Source organism: Scatophagus argus, chromosome 7 (assembly GCF_020382885.2).
Source record: "Scatophagus argus isolate fScaArg1 chromosome 7, fScaArg1.pri, whole genome shotgun sequence".
Lineage (NCBI taxonomy): Eukaryota > Metazoa > Chordata > Actinopteri > Scatophagidae > Scatophagus > Scatophagus argus.
Window position 1 is genome coordinate 13,339,080 of NC_058499.1, and position 27,168 is coordinate 13,366,247.

Below are 27,168 nucleotides of genomic sequence, written 5' to 3' on the forward strand. Positions count from 1 at the left end.
ATTTCTATCTTTTTAAATCTAAAATTTTTATTTCTCTCTTTTTTGTTTATATTTTCCTTCCTTGTTGGAGAGAGGGAGCCTACACACTGGAGTGCTTTGTCCTAAGGCGGGGAGCACTCCAGTAGATGGTTTAATTGGAGTGCCTTCACTTAGGGAACAGATTAGGCAGGAGTGTTAGAGACATCTTTCAGCATATGCCAAACCAACACTATGAATAGAACCCGTGTGTGAAAGTGGTGGACAGGGGCAGTTAATGTTGCTGAAGAGACAAATCTATCCACGCTTGTGTTTAACGTTTAGATTTCAGCTGAGATTTGTAGAGTCTAGTAGTTCACACTGAACTACTTTTTCTGAGCAGGACATACGAGACACAGAAGGACAAGCAGACAACACCAACTGTTTCCTTGTTGTTATTTATTATGATGTCATCACAGCCTTATTATTGCACGTATCATAAACACGGAACTATTGCTTTTTGTGATCGATCAGTTCCACCGTTCAGCTTGAATTCAGCTTCATTTCATTGCAGAGATCCTGCCTTGTTTCAAAGCTCAGGGCCCTAGGACACATTTTGTTGTATAGCAGGGGGATACAGCACAGAGACCTTTGTAGAGCACATGGCAGTTGGCAGAGGCTGAATAGAAAAACGATGTCCGTAGTGGATGGTTTGCTGTTTGAAAGGGATATTCATGAGTAAAGCCAATTAAGGAAGCCACAGAGAGTTAGTGGGTACATGAGATGATAAACTGAGTGTGCTGTAGCGAGAAAGGTGATGTATTGTCTTTACATCTGAATACTGTTTTCATTTTCCCATATGCTCTTCCACTGCCTTAACTAAGGTGCCCTTATCCCTTTTACAGCCTCCTCAAGGCTGCCTGGTTGGCATGTGCTGCAGTGGTCACCCAGATCTGAGTGCTTCAGTCTAAGTGTGGGCTATCAGTCTGTTGGTACGACTTTAGGTGGTCTTGGCTGAGACCGAATCGGCAGCAAGTTTCACACACAGAGGCGAAATGAGGCGGACCTGGTGGCAGGGAAAAAGGTCAGAAGGGTGAGGAGGATTAACAGAGAGAGGGTCAGAGAAAGAGTGTGAGACTTCTATCAGAGACCGGTCCCCGAACTAAATGAGAGGAGAATCAGGGTTAAGTGCTCTGTTTGTGCGACTATTAAAAGCTGGGAGTAGAGTACTGGAGCTTGCTGAGCCAAATCCCACCGGTCACTGCCAATTTGAATCACAACCAGCACCCCGATTTTTCTCTCTCTATTCCTCTTCTTTTGCCCTCTCCTCACCCCTCCTCCCACCCTCCCCTTCATGCAGACAAATAGACATTCCGGCAGCGGATGTGGTGGTGGTTGTCCGTAGCAACCTGCCATGCAGGGTGCATCTTGTGGGAGCAGAACCACTGAGTGGATGGCTAAGCCTTCTGCTAACAAAGGCTGTGAATCTCTGAGATGCTTTGAGCTTCCATAGAGGCGCTGTGACTTCTGGGCTGTGGGAGTGCTTTACATAATCCAGCAGCAGCAGCTCCCCTCTGCTCTGCCACATCACTCTCTCCTCCTGCTCTCTGCACCTAACACACACACCCCAATGTAGGTCGGCTGTCTTGGCGCATCCTCTAAAATTCTTTCAATCTATCATTCAGTGTGATAATCATAGGATGCTGTCGGAGACCGGCTGCACAAGAACCGGTCAAGAGATGAATGTATCTACTATGTGAATTTTAACATGAAGAAGCTTGATTTGAAATATTTGTCTGGGGAAACAAATAAGTGATTCTGATCACATATTTTGTCAGAAATATCAAGTATAACAGTCACACTTTATTTTAGACAGCATATTATAATACGTAACCATTTAAGACCAGTTTGTTAATAATTTACTATGATTCTAAATGCAATAAATTCTTGCATGACAGACCACTCTAAAATAAAATATGCTGTAACACAAAATTAGTAATTTAGGCTATTTCGATTTTCTTATAAAAACCTTTTTGTCATTTTACTCCTATCTCATAACTGACAGCAGAGAGTCTGTCACATTATACAGCCACAAACAGAGACTTTGATGGGTCTGTATGCTTATAAATGTCATATATGTTATGCATATGAGATCTACTCTTAATATCCTTTTGTTCGTTGGGATCTGCCAGCAGCTGACATTGTGTGCTCTGCTTCCTCTCGTGAGCCTCTCTGGGGCTGCTGAAGCCAGCTGCTCCACTGTGCCTCTCAACGTCAACACATTTAACACAGACATGTAAACTGCACACTTCAGTAAGTCGACGAGTCAATGACTTCATCTTAATGGTTTAAGAGTTTCTCTTCCCCTTCCTTCTTTTATCGGAGCCACTAAGCTGTAATGTAAATGTAACGTAAAATCAGTGCGATTGGTGTCAGGTGTCAGGTGTTTTTTTTTTAAAATCACAGATTGGACAAAGAAGGGGGGGTAGAGAAAGTCATTTTCACCCAAGGATTCCTCAGATTCACTGTTTCAACACTTCAGGTAATCAATGGCAGAAGGCTTGGTAAGGAATAAAACTAACTAGCACTGTGTTGGCCTGAAACATGTACTCTATTACTGGGGTCACTTTTACATTTACCAAGCAGGGATTTGCAGATGGCAATGTAAAACTGATCTCTTACAACATCTACCTGGAGCGCTATAAAACATACAATAAGGCACATAGCCAAATTCAAAACATCACTACATATTGTATTATGGGAAACAAAACATACTGTAAGCTGCTACTCCCCTGTAGTTGGAAAAATTCAACACGTGTTCACCAAAGCAGATAGTTTCCCTTCATTAGTGTCCAAATCATTTGAGTACAAATTCATAATTACCGAGTAAGACATCAGTTTGTTTTCTCTTTGACGGAATTATCGCAGTGCTATCTGTATGTGACAGTTTTGAGGTAAAAGAAATGATTTTCAGCCCTGCTATTAGTTATTAGCAATCCATTACAACAATCCTCTTAGGAAACAGCAGAGTGGGAGTGAACACACTGTTGCTTTGGTGAACACATGTCTGCAACTATGGCCATTTAGATAAAGGGATTCCATGATTAGAAATAGAAAAATGAACACTTGTATCAAAAGCAAAACATATTTTTCCAGCAAAAACAGCCACAGTGGGTTCTTTATGCAGATCTAGGATGGAAAGCAAATCTGATAAATCTACAGTTGATGTGTTTGATGGATTATTGTACATGTCCATTTCAACCATCTAATCCTATCCAGTTTATCCTTTTGTCCACATTCATTGTAGGATGACTAGACTGTCAACATTGTGCTGTTTGAACCATCAGTAGTATAATATACAAATGTACAGATACACAATAGAAATGCATACGTAATTGGTTATTACAATGAGACCTACAAAAAAGCATGAGAATAAAAAGTCTGTGGGATATTGCAGACGAGGCAAGCAGAGCCACGGATGTGCATCCAGACTGAGGGACACACACCCTCCTACCATGATTATTAAGCGCATGTCTATTTACACTGCATCATAACAAAGCTATCAAAAACAAAGGCTCCAAAAATTCCTCCTAAAAACTTTTTTTGTTCTTTTGTTTCTCTACTTACAACAATGTTGATTCCATTTATGTACATCCCTAGAAAATAATTTAATTATAGTTACACACTTTCTACATTTGTGAAACAATACAGTTCTAGTCCACAAGGAAGTTTGTTGGTTTGTCTGTTTGTGCGTGTATTTGTGTGTATATGTACACATGTGTGTATGTGCATGTGGGGGTATACGCTGTGTGTGTGCATGAATAAGGTGGGGAATGATGGCCGAGGGGGGATAATGTTCATGGATTGGCTAACAGTCGCAGGGCAGATTTAGAGACTGGACTGGATGTGGTCACAGGGAGGAAGTGGTGGAGTCAACAATTTCTCTCCCGTTGCACACGGTTGGGACGTGGTGAGCGCTGACAGAAGCTAGACAGAATAAAAAAAGAAGAAAAAGGGGATTGTGCATAAAGATCATTTATAAAAACTTTCCTCAGTTAATGATGCATGCTACCAAAATTTTTTTTTGATCCAGTCAAAAATTCCAGTTGCTTCTTAGGCGTATACTTGGCATCTCTGTGTGACTCAACAGTGCAGCTCTGTCAGCAGGATGCTGTTCTTTACCATCTAACTAGCTCATGACTGAATTTGTTGATCATGCATTACCTTCAACTTTATATATATATATATATATAGTTATGTAAGACTTTTCAAGGCTGTTCTATACAAAATACAGAAACACACAAAAAACAAACACCTTGCTATTTTTAAAAAATGTTATGTCCCCTATGGCAAAACACAGGCCTGTCCATCGTGCTGAATACTGAATGTTGAAAACATCCATTTGTCAGAGGCATAATAAAAAAGCTGCTGCTCTCAGCCCTGTCTCTTTAAAAATGAGGTAACTGCATGTAACCTACCATGAGATGCGTATGTGGTGGCAGCCCCACTGACACTGAAGCGATTGAGGTTAAGCCTGTGGCTGGTCACATTCTTCTGGGGCTGAAACATGATGATATGGACCTTAGGAGCAAACATACAGCCCAGGACCACAAATCCACTCAGGCTGACTGAGATACACATAGTAGTGGTCTGAACCTGCAGAGGAAACGGGATGAGACAGTAATTAGTGTCCAGACTTTGATGGATAAGTCTTATGCTAATGTGGTTCAATGTAATTGCCGTTAAGAGCTAATTCTATGATAATAATCTGTAATAATGAACATATTTCAAAGGCATTCTCTGAATGACTATTACACAGTGCTTAACAGAGAATGACACAATAACAAACTGAAGCCTGTTCGATAAACAGTAGATAAATATGGAGCATAAAAATGTAATTAACCAATCACTATATGTACACAGTGCCAATGAGGCCTGTAAAGTAAGAGTATAACTCTTTACTGGCAGACTTTGTTATCTTGCAACAGTCCAGAGGATAACAATTACATGATAAATCAATAAAAGACTTAATCAGCGGAGATCGCAGAGGCCAAGCTAAACAGTTTCTCAGCTTTAACTTCATTCTGCATGATTCATCGTACAAAATCAATGCTAAATACAATCTTATGTAGGTCTGCAGAGGTGTATGCTTTATTTGTTTTTCAGGTTGTCATGTCATTAATGTGTGTAATTTTTTTGTAGCTGAGCATTGTTAAAGAGACGGGGCTGAATAACCACAGTAAAACCACAGTACTGTACACAGAGGCATGTAAGCAACCGGCCCTTCAACATCTAATCTGTGTCCGTATATTCTTATATGTGTGTGTGAGTGGGTGGTTGTGCATGTTGGTGATGCAATGCCTCTACCTGACTAATCTTAAAGTCAGATTACAAGGCCAAAGAGATGCTCACTTCACAGCAGAGAGAGAGAGAGAGAGAGAGAGAGAGAGAGAGAGAGAGAGAGAGAGAGAGCTGTTTTTCTGCAGGGATCAAATGAGCTGCCCTGGCATCAGCACTCCTCTCTTATGCCCTTTGATAGAGTGCACTGTGTGTGTGTTTGTGGAAGTGTGTGTTTAGAGTTTGTGTGTCTGCTTAAGATTTGTATGGATCAGGTGAACACTGACTTTCCTTTGCTGTTAAATCTGGACATGTGTCAGCAGTTTGACAGAGCCTGTCTGTTTGTCATCCGAATTCTGCAGAGCTGGGAAATTTGCCAGAAGGATGTGAGATTTGGCAAATTGTTTAAGCTGCCACTACACCTGTGCAGTCACTGTTTTGCAACTATAGAGTGCAGACCAGAAAAAAAAAAAAACTAAAAAGAAAGATCCCCAGAAGGTAAATCATCACATTTTGGACACAGGAAAATAATCTGTCATTTTGGGAGCTATGCTTTCTTATTTTAGAGTTAGATGAGAAGACATGAGACTGGTATCACTCTTCAGATCTAACTCCAAGAAAGTGAATAAGATTTGGGTTACATTAAGTTGGGGTTAGACGTGTAGCTGTTATTGTTAGAATCAGGATTACATAACAGCAAATAGGTCAATGCAAAGTCCTCCTAAAAGCATTTTTGCGTGTGTATTGTTTGTGTGTTCAAGAAGATACCCTGTAGTCACTGGATGTAACATAGAAAATGGGAAGAAATGCCAGCCAAATTATACAGGTCGTGTACATGGTGAATCCAATAAACTTGGCTTCGTTGAAGTTCTCAGGGCACTTCCTGGTCTTGAAGGCATACCTAGAAGAAGAGAATTGTATTTCTAAATTATATTGATAACTCCTGAAAAAACTCACCTACTCAAATGCAATAATTGTTGTTACAAAAACCAAATGTTTGGAATTGAAAGAAATGTTGCCCCGAAACAACCTTTTACGCAAGTGTGATGGCAAACCAACATCATCACACCAGTGATGAAACACTTACACAGTACACAGGATGACCAGGAGCACATCATATCCCAGTGACAACAGCATGCTGGAGTCGCGTACATTACACTTTAGGATGACAGTCTGTCGTCTCTCCGGCAACGTGAAGCGCCTTGTCCCGGGGACTTCCAGCAGCAGCCACACTGACACCATGACTAACTGGACTGAGATTAAACTCAAACAGATGAACACCTGGGAAACCAGGGAGAAGAAGTAGTTAGGTCATCAGGATCCACTGTCTGCCTGTCCATCCATCTGACTGATGCAGATGGATGGACATGATGCTGCAATCACTCACCTGAGAGGACGGGCTAATGAAGCGTGGCCTTGCTGCACCCACTCCATCTTTCACGCCACTGAAAATCCTGGCAATTCTGTTGGTTTTGGTAAGAAGGGCGGAGTAGCAGACAGCAAATGACGTGCCTAGACCGAGACGCCGCAGGGCACAGATGGCAGGAGAAGGTTTGGCCAAAAAGAGGAAAGTCATGGCGTAGGACATGAAGACTCCAGAGAGGAGAATGTAACATAGCTCTCTGCCTGAAGCTTTCACCAGTGGTGTGTGGTTATGTCTGATAAACACCCAGAACACGAGACCTGTGCACATGAACCTGTGGACAGGGGTGGGGGGTTGTAATCAAACAGACAAGCAGCTTCATGACGTCACATTTACAATAGGTGTTTACAGCATGCTATTACACAAATAGGGCTGAGCTGTCTAACTAAATATATCATAATAATCAGATAACCTTCCAATATCAGTATAGGCCCATATCACAATATATGATATGGAAAAGCACAATGAAAGCGAATAAAAGATGAGTCTAAAACTAAGCCTCGCTTGACACTAAGCCCCACCACTGTTAGTTACTGCCAAGCTTTCATTTCTCCCATGGCACACACACACACACACACACACACACACACACACACAGTTTAATGGTGGCAGATTTAACACTTACATTTCTTAGTAATGTTTGAAACAATGGGCCCTTGACTTCAGACAAAGGAATGCAAACGCAAGTTTCTCATTCCTAGCTGACAACTAATTTTGAAGTAAGAACTGTCACAGACTCTGATTGTATGGGAAGTCAGGAACACAGCCTCTAATTGGTCAACAGGCTCAGCCAAAGGCATCATGGGATCAAGGGTGGCTAACAACCATGCTAACAGCAATAATGACTGTTTCAGAGTGGCAAACTGCCAGACTATAGGGTTATGTTACTATCTCACTGTCTCAAAAGATCCCATTACAGCCCTATATGGTAGTCATGAACAATCTGTAAAGACACAAGCTAATGTAGTAAGCAAATAATGGGCTCCTTGGCCTTGAAAGTATGAAAGTAATGCACTGTTACTGTAGGCAGTAAACAGTACATAAAAATCATAGCTTATGTTTAAACAGAACATTGAACATTTTTTAATTAATATCTTGCAATTTGCCACTCTGTTTTTGGTTTTGAAAATGCTAGAAAAATTCCACCCTGCAAGCTCTTTAATTACTGAGTATTGCTCTTAAGAGAGCCTCACGCACACTGCTTCAGCATGTGCAAAAATCAACAGGCAGGTTGTTATAGTTGCTAAGCTATTATTGAACAATCGACAATCACTGTTCAGGGGAGAGGTTTGGCAGATGGTCAATTCCCTTCCCCCATCCTAACATCCACACACACACACAAACACACAAACACACACACATACACTTCTCTAAACACCAGTAAGAAACTGACATCATGTTGACAGCCCTTTATCACTCACCCTACACAGGCGATAGTAATTGGCCCAATGGCCCAGGCATCCTCCCACATAATGTAGTCCTCAGGAAGGTCATAACAGGACGTCAGGTCATCAGTGGGCCACTGACCAGGTGCACATGGTGAGCAGGTGAACTCATCAGCCAGGTATTCATGAGGCTCACAGGCTGTACAGATCCAGCAGCAGTACTCACCTGGGAGATAGAAATATGAACAGCAGAGTGTGACAGTCTGCCTTTTCTAAAGACACTGCTGCTTGGTATAATGTGTTGCTATGATGAGAAGGAATATTTTCTCCTACCTGCCTGCATTTTCTTCATCTCATTTCGTTCACAGGGGTCGCTGCACTGCGAGGTGGGCACCACTTCTCTGGGCCAGTGAATCAGATCACTGCTCAGACTCAGACTCTCTGCCCATTCACCTACTGGCACGTAACCGTAACGATCAACAGAGCGCTGGTAGCTGAAGATATTGTAGCGGCCCATGCCATCTCCCTGGGAATCAAACTTCACGACTGTCTCACTGCCTGGAGGAGCAAAAGGGGCTGGAGGGGTGTAAGAGGAGACAAAGAGTGGAAAAGAAAGTGATAAGACGAGTGGAAAAAGGAGATTAAAGCTAAACAATTACAAACAATCATCCCATTGATTTCTCATTGACCCCTCTTAAAAGCAGCAGTGAGAATAGAGACAATAAGCCATGGTCAGTTAAATCTTAGGAGGCCAGAACAGACAGTGAAGGGCATTATAATAGTGTTTTCATTATTGAAGACCAGCCAGTGACAAAAGTATTTGCTAAGAGGCTATAAATGCCTTCTATGCCTGGTGATGTCGGTGTGCATCAATGGCCCTCCATCCTTCCCCAAGGTCACATAGAAACAGAAACGCAGCTCTAAACTCTGATCTGACAAAGATTATTACCAAATGCATCATTAACAAATTGCCCATAAAGTCATACAGGCATGAAGACACAGGACTGAATCCCTGGGCAGTGCTATAGCTACCCACACACTGATGGAATTAGCCTCTGGGTCTCTCATGTGAGTGAGGTACATTGCTGAAACTGCCAAATTGGTTTGTATACAAGTTGTTATGAAAGGATTACAATCTTGCCTGAGGATGTGGGAACAGAAGATGTTGTAAAATTGGCAGGATGGTGAAACCATTAAAAACAACCCAAGGAGAAAAGCGGCTATGGACTAGGGAAAAAAAACTTCTTTCAGGCAGCGTAGGACCTGACAGTGCTGACAGCTGGTCATTTTGATGCAGACAAAGTGTATGTCACTCCTACAGTGCCACTTCTGTCCTTACAGCAGAGCAATCAACTCTGAGCTGCTGACACACTGTACAGGGCTAAGCATTATATGCTTCTACCTCCCCTGTCAAATGATGATGTGGCTGGGGATAGCGCAGCATACACTGGGTTTACAAAGCCTCACTCTTCAATGTATAACAAGGCTTTCTGTCCTCAGTGTAGCGCAGCATTAATGACACTGTGCTGCCTTCCTCATATCTCTGTGTTATTGGGTAACTGCAGAAATCACAGGCCAAATTCTTTCTCCAAATGTACAGCTTGAGGTCAGTGGGATGAATCAAAACAGTTCGTAAATAAGCTGCTGGTTTGGTAAGTGTGTATGTGCTTGTGCGAGGTTGTGCATGCACACGCCTGTGGAAGCTCCATTAGGTTTTACTTTATAGTGTGATGGTTAAGGTATTGCTCTGAGCGCTGTGGGAGGCTGTGCTGACAGAACCAAAGCTCTGACCCTGCTGTTAGTGATGCGTGTGTTTGAACGTGTGTGTTTGTGTATGTGTGTGTGTGTACGTGCTTGCAACACTGACGAGGGCTAAAGCTGTGCTATTGTTGTGAAAGCTCAGTGTGTTCAGAGAAGAATGGCGTGTCAGATGGAAGCAGAGGGGGTTAGGGTTTATGAAATCCATAAATCACAGAGACAGCACAACCCTCTATCTTTCTCCTTTCTCTCTCTGTCACAGGAAATTTTAAGTGTCAAGTCTTCTTTGGATTTCGGGACTAAATGTTTAGGTGACAGCTAAATAAAAATGATTTCACTAAGAAGGTGCTGATAATATCTTCAGACGAGGAAGACTTATGAATCCATTACACTGAAAGTTGGCAGATAATAAAGTCTGCTAATAACACCAAGCAATAAGACAAGCCATGCCTCCTCCTCTTAGACACCCATGCACACTCACAGAAACACTTTGCCACTAGCTAATTATCATAACTGCACCTTATTAGGACCCTAGATGTGTGCAGAAGCCTAATTAGCTGTATGCAGTAATTATGTGTAATACAGACTAAAGAGATAACAGCATTAGCCTACAGACCCATTTGAGGGCACTGAATTGTCCTTGACTCTCTTACAGATCACATTCAAAGAGCAGCAGACTCCAAGAATGAGACCTTGCTGATGTGACACAGCAGCTAATCACAAAAGTGTATGAGGGTGCAAGTTAGAGCTGGCGAAGGCCACCAAGACTCCTGTGGTGACTGCAGAGAGCTGAGACAAGCATACCAGGTCCTTGACTGGTGGAAGACACTCAGTAACCTCAACACTGGTGTGTTCACCATCTTAGTTTAGCTTGTTAGCATGATAACACTCAAAATACATCAGAGGCTGATGGGAGAGTTAGCTTTTGCAGTTATTTGGTCATAAACCAAAGTACTGGGCAAAACAAAAAATTAAAATGATGATTCTGCTTTTTGAAGTTAATGTTGAGGAATCACTAATGTTATTACAATCCCCCTGAGGGGATCATCAATGTGTGTACCAAATTTCATGGCAGTTCATCAAGTGACTGGCACTAGAAGAAATGTTGGAAGATCACCAAAATCATTGGGGTAGGATAAGTGAATAATTTCACCTGCTAGTTTTACAGCAGGAAAAACAAGATGATCAGAACCAAGCCTCTAGATAAATAAACAAAGTTTGATTATTGTCCATCCAATGGTGTTGAGATATTTCAACCTGGACCAAAATGGTGGACCAACAGACTGATGTTGCCATCCTTACAGCCATGTACCTAGCATGGTTAAAAAGCATTTGAATTTCAGCAGACGCGCAATAGGCGAATGGGAGGACTGAAAAGGACGTGTGTCCCCCAGCTACATTTCTACAGCATGATTCTGTGTGATGTAACTTTAATGAACCATGAACTGAACCAATGTGATCATTTGAAGAATTGAAACTGGCGACTGCTTTCTAACAGCAGCTTACAGGCTTTCCTGTGGTGTCTTAATGTATACTATAACTCAACTTAAGTCCTACAACAGTGATGACTGATGATTCTGTGTATCCTCATCCATACAACACTTCCTGCTGGTTCAGCCCAGCTAAGGCCCTCAGCAGGCTCGGCTCTCGGCATTACTTGCAGCTCTGAGTGACTTTCCAGCCACTGGCATCCAAAGGTGCAAGCTTCTCCAGCTGTGAATATACTGCTGTTTATCCGAGAGGATTCATTGCACTGCCAACCAAAATCTAGTCTTTATTTTTGTGATTATTTTTATTATTTAGCTGGTGCCCCAGAATATAAAACAAATAACAGTACAAAAATAATAATAAATAATAATAAAAAAGCAAACAAAGTTAGGTGAGATGAACTGCTGTTCTAATGCAGCCCTCCAGATCCTTAATTTTTGTGAGATACTTTAGCATTCTCACTAACTTGAGAAACACCTTATTATTCTAGCTTAATTAGACGCAGAGTGAAAACAGGCTTTTCATTCAGATGCTATGAAATTAATTATGTTCTTGGCCATGTCGGGCTAAAGTGAAGCCCACGGCAGATTGTGGGTATTAAAGGCAAGGAGAAAAAGAGAGAGAGAGAGAGAGAGAGAGAGAGAGAGAGAGAGAGAGAGAGAGAGAGAGAGAGGGAGAGGGGGAGAGAGAGAGAGAGAGAGAGAGAGAGAGAGAGAGATAAACAGACTCACATGAAGACATCAAATCTTTTCTTTGTGTGAGTGTTTGACTAAAAATTCAAAAGCTGGCAGTTGATTACTTACTGACTAGTGAATATACAATTACATATCAAGCATCAATTCCCTTCATTCCCTTCAGTACACGCTGCATGTAGATCTGTACTGTACATCTGTTCCAGGTAAAACAGAAAGATACTACAGCTCTGCATGCTAATGGTGTGACCAACCTTTCTTGTCCCTCTTTTTCTTCCTTCAGAGGGTTGATGACCTTCCACATCTGTGCCCCACAGAGACACACACCCGCACACACACACACACCGTGCATATACAGATATGGACACGGGATGCACTCACATGTCACAAATGCACACAGAGACAGATCACATCAGCTATATTTGTTCTCCCGGCAGATTTGGTCCGTGGGGACAGAGGCACTGCCTCGGCCACGGACCAAAAAGCCGCAGGGGAACAGAGGACAGATAGGGCTGAGAGAAGGAAGTCTGGAAGAAGGGAGAGAAATGTATAGGAGGACAGGTGCAGCAGTAGAGAGCTGAGGCTTGACAGAAAGAAAGGTGGCGAGATAGGGGAGACAATAAGAGGAACGGCAAGCCAAAAGCAGGGGATGCTGGGAGGGAGGATCAGCTGAGAGACAAGATAAGGGCAAAGAAAGGAATGAAGTGACAAGGGAGAATGGGGAGAAGAATATGAGAAAAAAGAGAGGAGATAGTAAAAGAGAAACACAAGAAAGTGATTTGACGGTAGCAGAGACATAGGTGGATGGTGAAAAGCCTTTAGACGGAAGAATCAATAGAGTAAAGGTGAAGGATGGATGGAGGGATGAGCAGAATGAAGAAATGGAGGAACAGACCGGCGCAGAGAGGCGGTGGAGGCAGGAGAGCAACCTTGTGAAGTCTGAGTGGGATGTGCTGTTTTGAATGTAGAGAGAGAGTAAGACACTCTGGGTGAGAAAGAGAATGGAGAAAGAAAGAGATATACAGAGATAGAGTGATGAGAAGTGAGAGAAAGAGAGACGGGGAGTGACAGAGATGGAGAGACAGAGGAAGTGCGAGGAGAAAATGAGGGAGAGGAGTGAAGGTTGTTCTCTAGCATCTAAACGTTGCAGTAAGCTCTCTGCTCAATATGGCCCTAAAGGCACACCGCCTCTGCTAACACACACACACACACACACACACACACACACACACACACACACACACACACACGCACACACACACACACACACAAAAGCGCAGAGAAAGGGGAATATCACATCTATCACCACTATTTGAACAGAAGACTGCGTGCATGTGTGTATATACTGATATGTTTGCTGCAGATCGGGGAGGTGGGTGGGTGGGAGTTGAATGATGGCTTTGAGAAGTGTGTGGGTTGGTGGTGTCTGCAATTTCATGCTGGTAAAAAAAAACAAGCATTTCAAGCTGTCTCTTTGTAAAAAAGCTGACTCTTTTGCACGTGTTTGTGTATGTGTCTCTTGTGTGTATGTCTGGATGCATGTGTGTGTGTGTATTTGCACGTAGTGAGGCCTCATAAAAATGCACAAATGTGCCCCTGTGTCTATTACTAGTTGGTGGGGAGCAGTTCCCATGATCTACCAGATCACTTCAACAATTGGCAATAGAGTCGGCTTCATTACCATAGCAACTAGGGAGATGAGACTAGATGAAGAGAGCGGCGTATGAAAACACACTCCTAACCACACAACATACTGCCTCAGTGCACCACATACGCTGTCAGTAACAGACAACAAAACCAGCCTTATCACATTCAGAGTCGGCTGTGTTAGGAATGTAAAGCTAAAGACAGGGTATTAAATCAGCGCGCTGGGAAACATGAAGATAAAGGTGAGATAAAAATTTGATGCAACGTAATGACTGTATAATGAACATGCATATGTGTGCAACAGAAGGAGACAGGAGAGAGATAGAGAGCGCTGAACAGTGTTGGTTTTCCGTCTGCTACAGTTCAGACTGAGAGCACTGCGGATGGTGATGCTGCAGTATTTATACCCCACATTCAACCTCAACTCACCTCAGCTCCTTCCTTACATACTTGGAAAGACGTATATGTTCAGCAGTGTGAGGGCATCATTCGGAGCCGACCAACAACTCAAACCAAACACGGCTACACCTCCCAGTTTAACTCTACCATGTTCTCATTGTTGTAGAAGACACAGATTCTTTGAATGTATTATTTTTTTATTTTTTTACTGATACAGCTGTTTGCCATGCTGTCACTGTCGCGCTGACGCTGAGCTGTAACAAACTCAGGATCCTTGAACATGCTGCTACTCTTTCCCTGCTGCAGTGTGAAGACATGCGTCTCATGGACATGCATCAGTAGTGAATGGATGGGAGGAACAGCGGGAGAAGAGAGTGTAAGGGAGAAAGATGATCATACATAGAAACGTAGGGAAGTCACAGCGGGATTCACACTTCCACCCGTCCCCGACTCACTCCACAGTATTTTTAAACTTTCTATGTGTGAATCTGCATATCTATTCCGTCCCTCTCTCTATGCATCCTATGAGGGAGTGGTTATCATATGTGCCAACCAGAGGCTGTGACTGCAATCGCCTTGATTATTTCCTCTTTCTCCCTCTCTTTCCCTCTCTATCCTACTTGCACTCTTTCTCTCTCTTTCCTTCTTTCTGTCTCTCTCCTCTCAGGCAGAAATGCTCCTAGTCCTTTGATTTGTAGCAGAAATGAAGATGGAGAATTTCAAAGAGAATCCTCGTCTTCTGCTGACGCACACTGTCCCACTCCGGCATTGCCTCAGTGCTCCCTTGTTTCTCCCCTCCTTCCCTCCCTATCTCTTTTTCCGTCTTACTCCCTTTTACCTTATCCCAAGCTCTCTTTTCTCATTTTAGTCTGCCTGTCAGTCTTATCTGTGAGTTTCTTCCCCCTCCCTCCGTAGGTGATGCCATTCTTTGGTCCTCCATCCACCCCTCCTGCTCTCTCCCCAGCGTCCCGTGGCAAAGCTGCCGTGTTAGTTCTGTTTGTCTGGCTGTTTTGAAGTCTGCTCCTGGTCACGGTTGGGGGAGGAATAAGCACCTCTAAACCTGTGTCAGTCCCCGAGACACAGCAGTTTATTTATAACGCTTCCTTTGTACGCCATCTGTCAGTCAAGCCAATCCTCTGTCTCCTCTCTCCCAACTCTACAGAGACTGACAGACAGACAGGCAGCTTGCTATAGGAGCTATTATAACACACACAATCTCATTAGTGCAAAAGAGAAGAATATGGCTGACGGATTAACTGCAGCTCTCATTCCTCAAAGCAACTTTGTAGTGTCGTATCAATTACGCACGGGTAATAGGTGTCAATGGCAGGCTGGCTCTGACGATACATAGCAATTAAGCGGATTTGTCTCAGTACTTTTATGTTCTGTGGTTTGGCTGCTTTGGCTGAGGAGAAGGACAACATCCCTGTGTTGTTCATGAGAGGACTGTTAACTAGGCACATTCCTGTCTATTTCTTGCTATCTCTCCCCATTCCTCTCCAACTTTCTCTCCAACACTCGCTTCTTTTCACTCTAAGTCCACCTTGAACACCTTATCTAGGATTCTTCACTCCGTCTGCCATGCTGCAACTCTCTTACCTGTGATGCTGACATTAAGGATGTAATCCCTGTAGAGTTTGCGCCCATCCAGTGCCTTCATGCTGTCGCACAGCTTAGTGGTGTTGAAGCACAGGCTTCGTTGCATATTATGAAGGGCAGTGGCCATGGCGTACACAGCATTCACCACAAACATGATCTTGGACTCTGGTTCAAAGTTACTCTTGTCCATCGACAAGTCCTTGTCACATGGCGGGAGAGGTGTCTCTCCCAATCCAACACCTCCTCCTGCTCCTCCACCAAGCAAGGAGCACTGGAACCGCTGCTCCCAGAATTCCCTGTACCAAGGATTGCGATTATTTTTGCTAGGGTTCAGGCTGAGGAAGTATTGATTGAATTCTGGCACGGGATTGGCAGCCAGCTCAAGTGTGATGGCTCCTTCAGCAGTGACCTCATTTCCCTTGACAATGCTTTCCTGTGCACCCCAGCCATCACTGGCCACCCAGATGAAGGAGGTGTTAAGCCTGGCAGCAGCTGCCAGAAGCTCTCTGGCATCATCACTGCGCAGGAAGAGGACGGCCACACGGGCATTTGGCTTCTGGAGGAGCTGACGGATCACAGCTTCATAGGACTTCTTAGCGTTAGAACGCCCCACCTGGACAGAATGAGGCAACTAATATAATGACAGATATATTGTAAATGCTCCCTCTAGATCCAAAATACATTTGAGGTCCCTATATCACCGTATATTAGAATCATTCATAAGAAGAAATAAGCAAAAAATGCCTTCTGTACTTTCCTCTGAAATCAACATCCAACTCTGGAGCGAATGAGATGAAAAATGTGACTGTGAAAGCACCCAGTTCTTGGAGATAAGCCTTAATTTTCTGGTTCACAACTGATAACACCATGTAATATAAACCCCATTTGTGCATAAGACAAGATAAGACATGGAGACAAACTTTCATAAGCTCACAGATTTAGTGCCCCATTCATTGTTACTGGTGCCTTTTTGGGCCATACATTGGTGTGACACTACAAATTAAAGTTGGGGTTTTTGGTATCTGGTGTTGAGCAGTAGTTGCTCATAATCATGGAGAAATAAACTATTCTATTCCATGCCATACCTTCTCTGAAGTAGCGATGCAGATGTTCCTCATGCGTGCCTCTTGTTCGAAAGCCTCTATACCGGTTTCACCGTAATCACCCTCAGATGCCACAGTAGATACATATGTCCAGTTGAAGAACCGGAGAATCTCAGCCATAGCTTTGGCCTGGTAGAAGTCAGGAGGCACCGTGCGGGCAAAATAATCATAGCGGGTCTTGTCGCTGAGCTTGGCACTGGTCGACGCATAGCTTATCTGAGGAATCTGAAAGAGCCTGAGAAGATTGGCAACCTGATGGGAGAAATACAGTAAAATGAGACATAAATCATTCAATTCCAAACCTTGACTTGTGAAATTAAGCTACTTGCAAAATTATCAATGCTTTATCAAGAAGTTTTTTAAAGGAAGAAATTTGTTAAAAACTGCAAAGACTCCATGCTGCTGAAGAATCTTCTTGAAATGACACAGTAAAATGTTGTTCATGGTTTTTGAGAGATATGCATTTTAGTTAAAGTGACTAACAACATTTTGCATAAGAAACTAAACAATATTTTCCAGGATTTTGGAAAAGCCTGACTGACGTGGTTTGATTTGGCTCATTTTGATTACAATTTTGTTATTGACTTGCATGAACACTGCATTTCTTTTCCACCAGCCATAGGTCTGGAGGGAATCATGCTTTTGGTCATGTGTGTATCAGTTCATCTTGCATACTTCTGGATCCATCAGCCTTATTTTGCATAGTTATATTTGTATACTCAAGGAGTCATGGTTGCGGTCATTCACAATTCCTGAAAAACATTTCTGGTGACACAAGTGATCAAGTTTGGAATCTTGTATTCTTTTGTTGGTATTTTTACATTGCAGGCATTTGGAACCTGCGCATTGTCTTCGCTTCGTTCCACTACTGTCATACCACTACTTTACTCCCTGTTCCCCAGACTCCTCTGGTGAAGATCTGTGCTCTACAGTCTTTCAGTTTGATTAGTTGTCTTTGAATCTCATTGCAGTTTGTCCCATTGACCTCTCATTCATTTATGTAAAGGGCTTTGAAAACTATTTTCTGTAAACAAGTACTGACCTCCAGTTACGATGAGAGTCAGACAGCTACATGTAGTGTTTACAATGCAAATGTTTTCAGAGGTGGCAGAAAAAGAGTCAATTGATGCACAATTAATTTAATGGGGCACTTGAAAGAAGCTTACAAGTACACAGAGAGAGAGAGAGAGAGCAGGAAATGGGAGGATACGTGAGAAACTGGAGGATACACAGCAGTGGTGAAGTATCTCAGAAACAAAAACAATTTTTTAATGTATTACTATTATTTCTTAAATCTATTAATTATCAATTTCTCTGTTATATGGCTTTACCAGATACTGCCACAAAGGATGTGTCCATCCCTTGGACTGCTTGACAAGTGACACGATAATTAGTTTTATCTGAGTACAGATCTGATCACTGGTAACCGAATTCACGATATATGAACTGGTGATGAACATTTCTGATCAATACTGGTTATTCTACATGCTGAAGTAAGTTCAAAAGTGTTAAAATTTGTAACGATTTCGTGTGTCTAATGTGGTCCAATGGAGACCAGAAAAACTATAGCAAAACCCCAAAAAGCAGCTCAAATGAACCATTTGCAACACTCACTGGAGAAAAACTCTTTAGTGTCTTTGATAGTTTCTTCTTGGAATAGCTGGCAAGTAAAGATGTCTGCTAAAGGACTGTCAGCCAGCAGTGTGAGTAATGTCAAAAAAATATCAAAAACAACATTATTAACTGCAATAAAACTCAACTGCTCACAATTATTTAAAGACAACTTCAGGGGTAGTTTTATTGTCTTTTTTGGTGGTTGTTTTTCCCCTTTGACCAATTGGCCTGCATTGGAGAGCAGATTTCCATGTATGTTAAGCTATTCAGTTAAGCAAGGATTAAAAGTTTAACCAAAAATGACTGGCACATTGACAAAAACTTGGAAATTAAACCCTCAAAAATAATTGTATTGATTTGTTGATAAATGTATTTTTTATCATCAAAGGGAAAAATTAGAACATATTTAGAAGATTGCTGCTTACAGAAATTGCTTCACACATAATGTGATTATTTAAAAATAAAAGATAAAGTGTAGGCACAAGAAGAAGCACAAAATAGAGCATACACACACACACACGGGCGCACGCGCGCACACACACACGTTCAATAAATCACTGACTCATGCATTAGTGATGGATATCATCTGGGGTCTGCTGATGTCCATATAATATTCCCTTTTACTGTTGATTAGGATTTGCTAATGTTCTCTTCATTACAATTTTAGTCACAGATGCCAACACAAACAGTGAAAATATAGTTGCTACACAATCTCATGTGCACAAACGACATGTAAACATACACAATCAGACATGCACACCCGCAACTGATTACAAAGTACACAGCCATTCTGTTCTCTCTGCAGTTTAATCCTTTTAGAGTGCATCACTCTGGGCTTTTCTGTATTTCATTCATAGCTCAGTTGATGAGCTGTTTTGACAACATGACAGAATCTCATTAGACTAATAATATAGAAGGTTAGAAATGCACTTGTATACATATACAGATGTGCGCAAGTCGACATGCACACAAACACCTGCACTGACACACACACACACAGACACACAAACACACACACACACAGATGGCTACATACTTCAGGCAGGTTTTATGGTTTTAAGATGGCAGTTGACTTAAATGTCAGGGAAGGTCACGCTGCAAAATGTAACCGCATTGCTCCATTACCTGCCACTGAACAATGACTACAGCTAGCTAAGAGGCCTGTCTGCAGGGACACTGAGAGTTTACTCTGTTCGTGAAAGGGGCTCCCTTTTTGTGGGAGAGAAAGAGGGGAGATGTACTGTAGGAATGGGATGAATATGAGAGACGAGCAGAAAAAATGAAAGAGAGGGAGGAAAAATTGGTGCAGTGGAGAGCTGCTGTGTGTTTGCTGCTTGGAATGCAAGTCACACACACATACTCACACACACAGACACACATACACGCATGTGTGTGAACGGTGGGGAGGAATGATGCCTGCTATGTAAATGCCTTCAAAACACTGGAGTTTAGTTGTGCATAGTTAAACATAAAATAATTCCCTATGACTTCATTTAGAAGCAACAGACAGACTGGCCAAGTAGAACGGCATGAAGGAGTAGCTGGATTAGCTTCACTGGCAAGAGATCAGAAAGCAGAGCGCAGTCCAGGTCTCGTAAACACTGCTGCCCTCAGAAAAGACAGGTAAAAATAACAGCATAGGCAACAAAGGGCAACAAGAATAAGCTGCAAGAAAACAAGGGATAATTATGTGTGATGAAGGACAAGAAGACGGAACAGATGTGTTAACAATGGCTGCCCCAGGAAGGAGGAGGAGGAGGAGGAGAAGAAGGAAGGGGGCTGAGGTCAGCATACACTGAGCTCTCCCCAAATAGCCGCGAGGGGTGCCTCTGAATGCATATAAAGAAGGAGAAAAAAGAGAAGTAGGCTGTGATGAGAAAGAAGAGAGCAAAGATTTAAGTTGCCGAAAAAAGAGAAATACATAAAATGGGAGAGAGAGAGAAAAAGAGAGACTGAGGAAGAGAAGACAGAGAGACAGTTGCAGAGATTAGGGATTTAAGGACTGATAGGAGGATGCTTTTGTGCAGTCACAGAGGAGTAAGGGAGAAGGAGGTTTTATGCTAAACTATGCAAATTACCCAGCTCTGTGACAAGAGCTACAAGAGCTGGGGAGATGCACAAGAACACACCAATGAAACTTGATTCAAAGAAATAAGTACACACACAAACACACACACATGTGCAAGGCAGATGTGGACACACTTGGCACTACCCTGTCACTGGAAGTCAGCTTTCATACAGCTGCTTATGTTACTTTTGCAAGGAGGAGTCAAAGATGAAAAAAAAAGCCACCAAGGACGTTAGGATTAGTTGATGATTACCGAAATGTGTTTGTTTTAATAATATACCCACATGCTGTGTGTTACCTGTATGGAGACGCTGCTGAAGGATCCACCTATGACCCCAGCAATTGCAAGTGGGCTGTCCTCCTGCAGAGCGTAAGATCCATCTGGACAGATGAACTCTGTGTCGTCCACCTTGGTGAGGGAGGCTCTTACAAACTCCAGAGCCTAGCAAACACATCCACATAGATATTTCATATCAAATGCTGTGCAACATAACGAGTACCATATGGTTGATATTATTCTTTTATTCTCATCAGCCTTTGAAACACTTTGAATTATGTTCTTTAAGAAATATGCAACATAACCGATAGTTTTCTTAGAAGGAAAAATATCTATCTTTTTGAAGGGACTACAAAATTTGCTTTACACTAGGGGCACTTTCAGTACAGGGTCCAAACTGAAAATTAACTCCTCTGAGACCAAGGCACATTATAACATATTGCTCCAACTTATTTAAAGAAACCAAACGTCAAGAATCCAGGGTTTATGCAATCAGTCAAAGAGCTTGTTATATAAGATCACTAGATGCATCATCCCTAAATAGCTATGCAATGAGATACAATATATTTTTTGAAGATAACAATCCCTGAGGGAAAGTGCTGTCTTTTTTTATATGTGGCTCATTTCCTTCAATGCAAATTGCTTCAATCTCTATTTCTCATCAAGGATTTGTTGTTATCATTTGAGGCAGCCATCCTTTACCCATAGTAGATAAAACAGAATTTTGAGGTGCATTTACTTTGCCTGAATATTACCTTTTAATAGCCTCCATAGATTCACTTGATTCAAAATGGAAACACTTGAATTTTTATGACTGACACAGCACCTCACTTTACAAATTAATTAATTAAATTGTTTGTTAATAGCATTCATGGGTAAATGCAGACACAGCTCAACACTCTTGGAGAACAAATGCTCTAAATGAGCTTTTATTTCAGTTGTAGTTTTTGGCTGTATAAATAAAACCGACTTAACTTGACTTACAGTTTTACTTTAGTTGGGGATTTGACTACTTTCATCACTATCATGTACATGGACTAAAGTGTAAGAATAGCTGGAAATTCTGTTCAAAATACGCAAATCAGTGCATTAAAGAGGTTTCTTGACGCTTTGTAAATTATATATGATATATGCTGGGCACAGTTTGCAAAAGCCATATTTGAATTTTACAGTAAACAAGTAAAAGCTTCAGTAAGTTTCATTAACATATTGGATCACATCCAATGTGAACAGTGTTTTAACTGGATGACAGGCAGCAATAAACGTACGATGAGAAAACTATTCCTTTGACAGAAAAATGTATTTAAATTTTGTATCAAATACTGTCATCTCCTGTCGAGAAACATGCAAAATTACATTACCATGTTCACCCACCTGCTCCAGTGCATATGTGTCTCTTGAGCAGGTGTCCAGGATGTGGACCCCGAGGGAGACCCCAGGCAGCAAAGTGTTGTCTTTATTGATTCTATCTATGGCAAACAGCATGGCCTCCAGTCTCTGGATTCCTCTGTCCTCGTTGATACGCCCACACTCCTCCACCCCAGCACCTTTCTCATGCACCGGGAAGAGACCACCGAGCACCAGATCTCCCTCAATGCGGATCTCCCGGCGGGACTGAGGTGGGTCTCCAACAGAGAGCAAGACGCCCCGACATATCATGACCAAGACTAGAGCGGGAATGCGGGCAACCATGTTTGGCTCAGGGAGGGCTAGGATTGTCAATATGTGAGGAGAGGTTTGACAGAGAATGGGACAGAGGGAGGAGGGGATTGAGGGTTAAGGTTAGGGGTGAGGGGTTAAGGGTGAGGCGAACAGTGCAAGGTGGGGTTGAGTCAAGCAGTGCCCGTTGATGCCTGGGTCTGTTTGTCGCCCATGAAATGGTCAGGGAGAGCTCAACTGGACCACACATGGGGGGGCACACCATCTGGACATCAGTCCTGCTTGGAGAGGTGAAGAGAGGAGATAAAACTCAAGTCAATCCATGTACCACAGGACAAATCACAAAGCTATCTGGGACTGCAGGATGAAATAGTTTTATAAGTGTTACTGTAAAGTATAAAGACAGCAAAGAAAACATTTAGTGGTGTAAGGAGGCCACTGTTAACAAGGGCTCAAAGTGGTTTCTGCTTCACAGCCAAGGCCAGGCCATGACAAAAAAGGATATGGAATTGTTTGGAGATTACACCCCACTGTTCTCTAGCTGCCCCCCACTCTTACATCACTCAGTAAACTTTCTTCTTGCAAGTGTATGTGTTTGCCCCTGGTTGTATCAGGATAAGCCAGCTTAGATGGCTGGTTGATACATGAGCCCAGCCTTCTCATGCCACGGATCAGAAAAGCTTCTCTAATCTGATCTCTGTTCCAGCAATTCTCTCGTCGGCCATGAGTTTATACCCCTAAGTATATGTGTGTGTGTGTGTGTGTGTGTGTGTGTGTATGTGTGTGTATTATCAGAGTTATTGCCCCCCTCTCGCCTGCATAATTACAGTGTGAAGAGTGAATGCATTTTAGAATGAAAAAAACTGACTGACAACAATGAGGCAAACAACGGCTGATGTTACTTATTGTAGCTTGCAACTGAATTAAAGCTGTCACTGTGTGTTTTGATGGTCTTGTTCACCAACATTGTTTGAAAGCTTCACTTTTAGTACTCTTCTTGCTTTCTGAAGAACATATCTAAATACAAAATATATAAATATTGCATTTAGTCATGTCAGAGATGGTTTGGGTCATCTAATGGCATTCCAATGGAGTTCCAATGCATTCTGCATGCATTGCACATCTAGCATTAACATACATTTTTTATTATGTTATTGTGTTATTATTGTATTCAGATATCTAGATTTATTGCATATTAATACCAGGTGAAAATGAGGTATTAAAGTAAGCATATACCGGCCCTGCTGCATTGATTTTGACCTTTCTTTACTTGCAAGTTCCACAAATTAAAGCAAACAAGGATTCAAAGATAAATGACGAGTTCTTACTCTAGTTTCTCTCTTGCTTTCTCGCTGTTTATATCTTTTAAACTATTTAGTTACTGCAAAGTCAGTAAAAGCCCTGAGTAGGAAATAGTTTTCTTCTTTTGAATTCTGCCTCTTATGTCTCCCTTGCAGTCTCTTCAGTCCTCTAGAGAGATAAGACAGCAGTTGGAGGTTGACGTTTGACTATGAAAATCAATCTAGACCAAGAAGTGAGCTTGTCGTGAAATTTCTGTTGATTGCTGTTATCTCTGGCCTAAACCCTACTTTGTGTGTGTGTGTGTGTGTGTGTGAAAGAGAGCAAGAGAGTGTGTATCTCCCCTCCTTGGTGGGCAGGTAGGAGGATGAAAGCTCCCGTTAGATGCAGGCAGCTCAGATTTTTCTGCAGGCGGCTGCCATACCTTTACCACTCTGCTCTGTAATATGACACACACGTACAGACAAACACACAATCCAGACAAACACCCACCCACACACACACACACACACACTCAGACATACACATTCACACACATGCACAAACACACACCTTGGCTTCTCTGAGGGGTTGACCTAAAAGCAGACTATTTCTATGTCTTAGCTCCCTCTCTCTCAGCCAACAGAATTCTGAATTAATGTGTTGAGGAAACATGTAGAGGACACCCAGAATAAGGAAATGTAATAAACAGTTATTACTGAAGGGAGCGGAGTGGAGTGCTATTACTCCGTTTGAACCACATGATGTACCTTGAATTGGTATATTCAAATCACATGTCTCCTTTGAGTTTGCTTTAAGAAATTGTTTCCTGTCTGGAGAAAACCAAACATGTATTTGAAGGATATATAATTTAGCTTTTTGGGAAGGACATTGACAGTTTTGATGAAAGATTTATATCCATTCTCCCGCCTGTCACACATGCTGGAAGTGTGTACTTATGCCCACAGTGTATGTGTTTATACATGTGCACTGGGGAAGAAAAGTAGATCCTCTGAATGATTTCCTGTATTCCACTGAAATAGTTGTAGTTCCTGGAAATAAACTCTTTAAACAAACTTACATCATGATTAAAGACCACTTTGGAACTAACACAAAGGGGAACTTTGTAATGAGCTCAGTTTTGAGGACACCACTGCAACAAGGCTGCAGATGTTGCTCTGTGTTTGTTTTGAGCGTGCGTGCTTTTGTGCACAAGTGCATACACATCTGTGCATTGTGGGATATAAAACTGTATGTTTATGGAGCTGAGACTTCAACAACTGCTTCACTCATTGCCTTACTTTGACGGTATGCTTTAATGTAATTGGCAGCTCTTGAAGTCAGTTTCCCAGAATTGTGCCAAATAATATCTCCCAGCATTTTTATACAGCTCTCATGGTGTCCAGTGAAATTGAATGTTTGCTTCATTATAACCTCTTGGAACGTGCCCAAACCCAGCTTCCTGTCTCAAGAGCGACTGTGCAAGCAAAATACACTGTGAAGCAGAAGCTGGTTCACTTTGTCCCCCTTTTTTCTTTATTACAGAAAAATGGGCAAGCAGGCTAAAGCACAGAACAGTGCACTTGACTTATGAATATATTGCAGGTATAAGGATCATAGTATTTATTAGAAAGCAGGTAAACTACTGTTCATATTCCAAAATGCATAACAGCTAAAATCAGATTTAATACATTTCTGTCTTTTTTCATCGGTCACTGTAGCATGATGAGCCCTAAAACTTGCTACAGATGGGAAGTGATGTTCACCTTGTACATGTTCTTCAGTAACATTATTGCTTAGAAATTTGTCTTAGGCAATAACATAGGTAAGAGCACATCTAAATTTTTAGATTTACCTTACGATCACCTTCAATCTGCATGCAGTCAGGAAGTCTACAGGTCTCAAACCTCAAACATCATAGATTCTGACATTAAAGACAAATGCAGAATTTCCCACCACATCTGGTTATCTATACTGCCAGGTACTTGTGGTCAGCTTGTATCACAATACTGTACATCTCAACCTAGTCCCTGAAACACCTAAACTGTGGTGATTTTAATTACAAATAAGGCCTCTTTGTGATTTGTAAATCATTCGAACACAACATGTTCCTTTAAAGAAAAAAAACAACATTTTGGGAAACACACTTAATTTCTTTCTTGCTGAGATGAGTAGATCAATATTGCTTTCATGTCTGGTCATTAAATATGGAACTATGGCCAGCAGCTGGTTGGCTTAGCTTAGAATAACACTGGAAACAGGGTGAAACAGCTAACTTGGCTCTGATCAAACAGGAGGTTATATTCCACACTATTTCCTGGCAGGGTGCAGTGACTTCTTTGAGTCTTGTTGTGGTTGTGAGGTTGTCAATCAAGTAATGGAGACAACAGGAAGTCACTGCCCTTGGTTATATGTTACTCGTTCTTATGTTGTATGTATGTACCGATCACCAAGACAAATTCCTAGTAATGTGAAACCTCTTCACTTACATGGCAATAAAGACAATACTGATTCTGGTTGAGAAAAAATAGAATATAACCTGATTTAAAACTGCAGATTGATGTTTTTATACTTTTGGTTTATGTGAAATTTAGAGGTCCTGGTTGATCTTAATTCGATCGATGGAGGCTAGCTGTATCCCGCTGTTTACATCCTAAGCTAAGTTAACCAACTGTTGGCTGTATCCTTATATTAAACTGACAGACTGGGAGACAGATTATACTAAACTGAGATTGGTATTGATCTTTTCTAATTCTAGGATAAAAAGCACAATAAGTAATCAGCAATAATGAACACGTACTTACATAAATTTTATATTTTCATTGTATATATGTTGTCATTTTACTTGTTACATAAACATACAACATAAATGTCTTACCTGAATAAAAAAAGACAAGAGCAGATGGCAGCTGGCACATGGCAACATCACCACAGACACCTATTAAAGAGAGATGGGGGACACACAAGAAGTGATAAACAAGAGTCAGAAAACAACCTGACTGTTAATAGAAGAAAAGGAGAGAGGATCAGAAAAAGGCGGGGGCTGACCCCTCTCGCTCAGAGGTATGATGCAGAGGAACATCTCACAGACAGCCACATTTCCCCTCTGACCCAGCTCAAATCTGAGGTCGGTGAGTAAGGCTCCATATGCACCAGCACACACTCTTCTTTTGTGTCTTGTGTTTCACCCCCCTGTTTTCTCACCCCTGTGACTTCTCTTCCTTTTCCTTCTCTCCTTCTCTCATCCTCTCCTTGCTGGTGCTCCACTCTCCCCGTTTATTTCCACCTCCCTTTACACCCTCCAGAGCTCTTGCTCTCCCCCTAACAGGCACGGCTGCTGTGGATGACACGTATCCAGCTGAGAGCAGCCATGCAGGGTCGATGGACTGCAGTACGCTGAGAGGAGAGGAGAGATAGCCCTACAACCCAACCCTCTGTCTGTGTATGTTTTCTGATTTTCTTTTTTTAACTCTGTGTGTGTGTGTT

General features: G+C 42.0%; 1 protein-coding gene across 3 annotated transcripts in view; it reads right to left on the bottom strand.

The window, feature by feature from the left end:
• Positions 1-1,392: 1,392 nt before the first annotated feature.
• The window catches only part of grm3 (glutamate receptor, metabotropic 3), a 36,330-nt gene continuing 10,554 nt past the window's right edge, over positions 1,393-27,168 (bottom strand). Inside the window, exons 3-14 of one of the 3 annotated variants that reach the window (XM_046392987.1) lie at positions 26,561-26,620; positions 22,120-22,682; positions 20,767-20,910; positions 16,769-17,038; positions 15,684-16,296; positions 8,434-8,676; positions 8,137-8,326; positions 6,680-6,989; positions 6,380-6,573; positions 6,061-6,193; positions 4,434-4,611; positions 1,393-3,942 (exon numbers count right to left, since the gene is read on the bottom strand). In XM_046392987.1, coding sequence (XP_046248943.1) covers positions 3,866-3,942; positions 4,434-4,611; positions 6,061-6,193; positions 6,380-6,573; positions 6,680-6,989; positions 8,137-8,326; positions 8,434-8,676; positions 15,684-16,296; positions 16,769-17,038; positions 20,767-20,910; positions 22,120-22,437 — 2,670 coding nt within the window. In that variant the 5' untranslated portion in view covers positions 22,438-22,682; positions 26,561-26,620 and the 3' untranslated portion in view covers positions 1,393-3,865. Of the gene's footprint in view, positions 3,943-4,433; positions 4,612-6,060; positions 6,194-6,379; positions 6,574-6,679; positions 6,990-8,136; positions 8,327-8,433; positions 8,677-15,683; positions 16,297-16,768; positions 17,039-20,766; positions 20,911-22,119; positions 22,686-26,560; positions 26,828-27,168 lie in introns of those variants that run through there. The other 2 variants (XM_046392988.1, XM_046392989.1) reach the window with 2 other exon arrangements.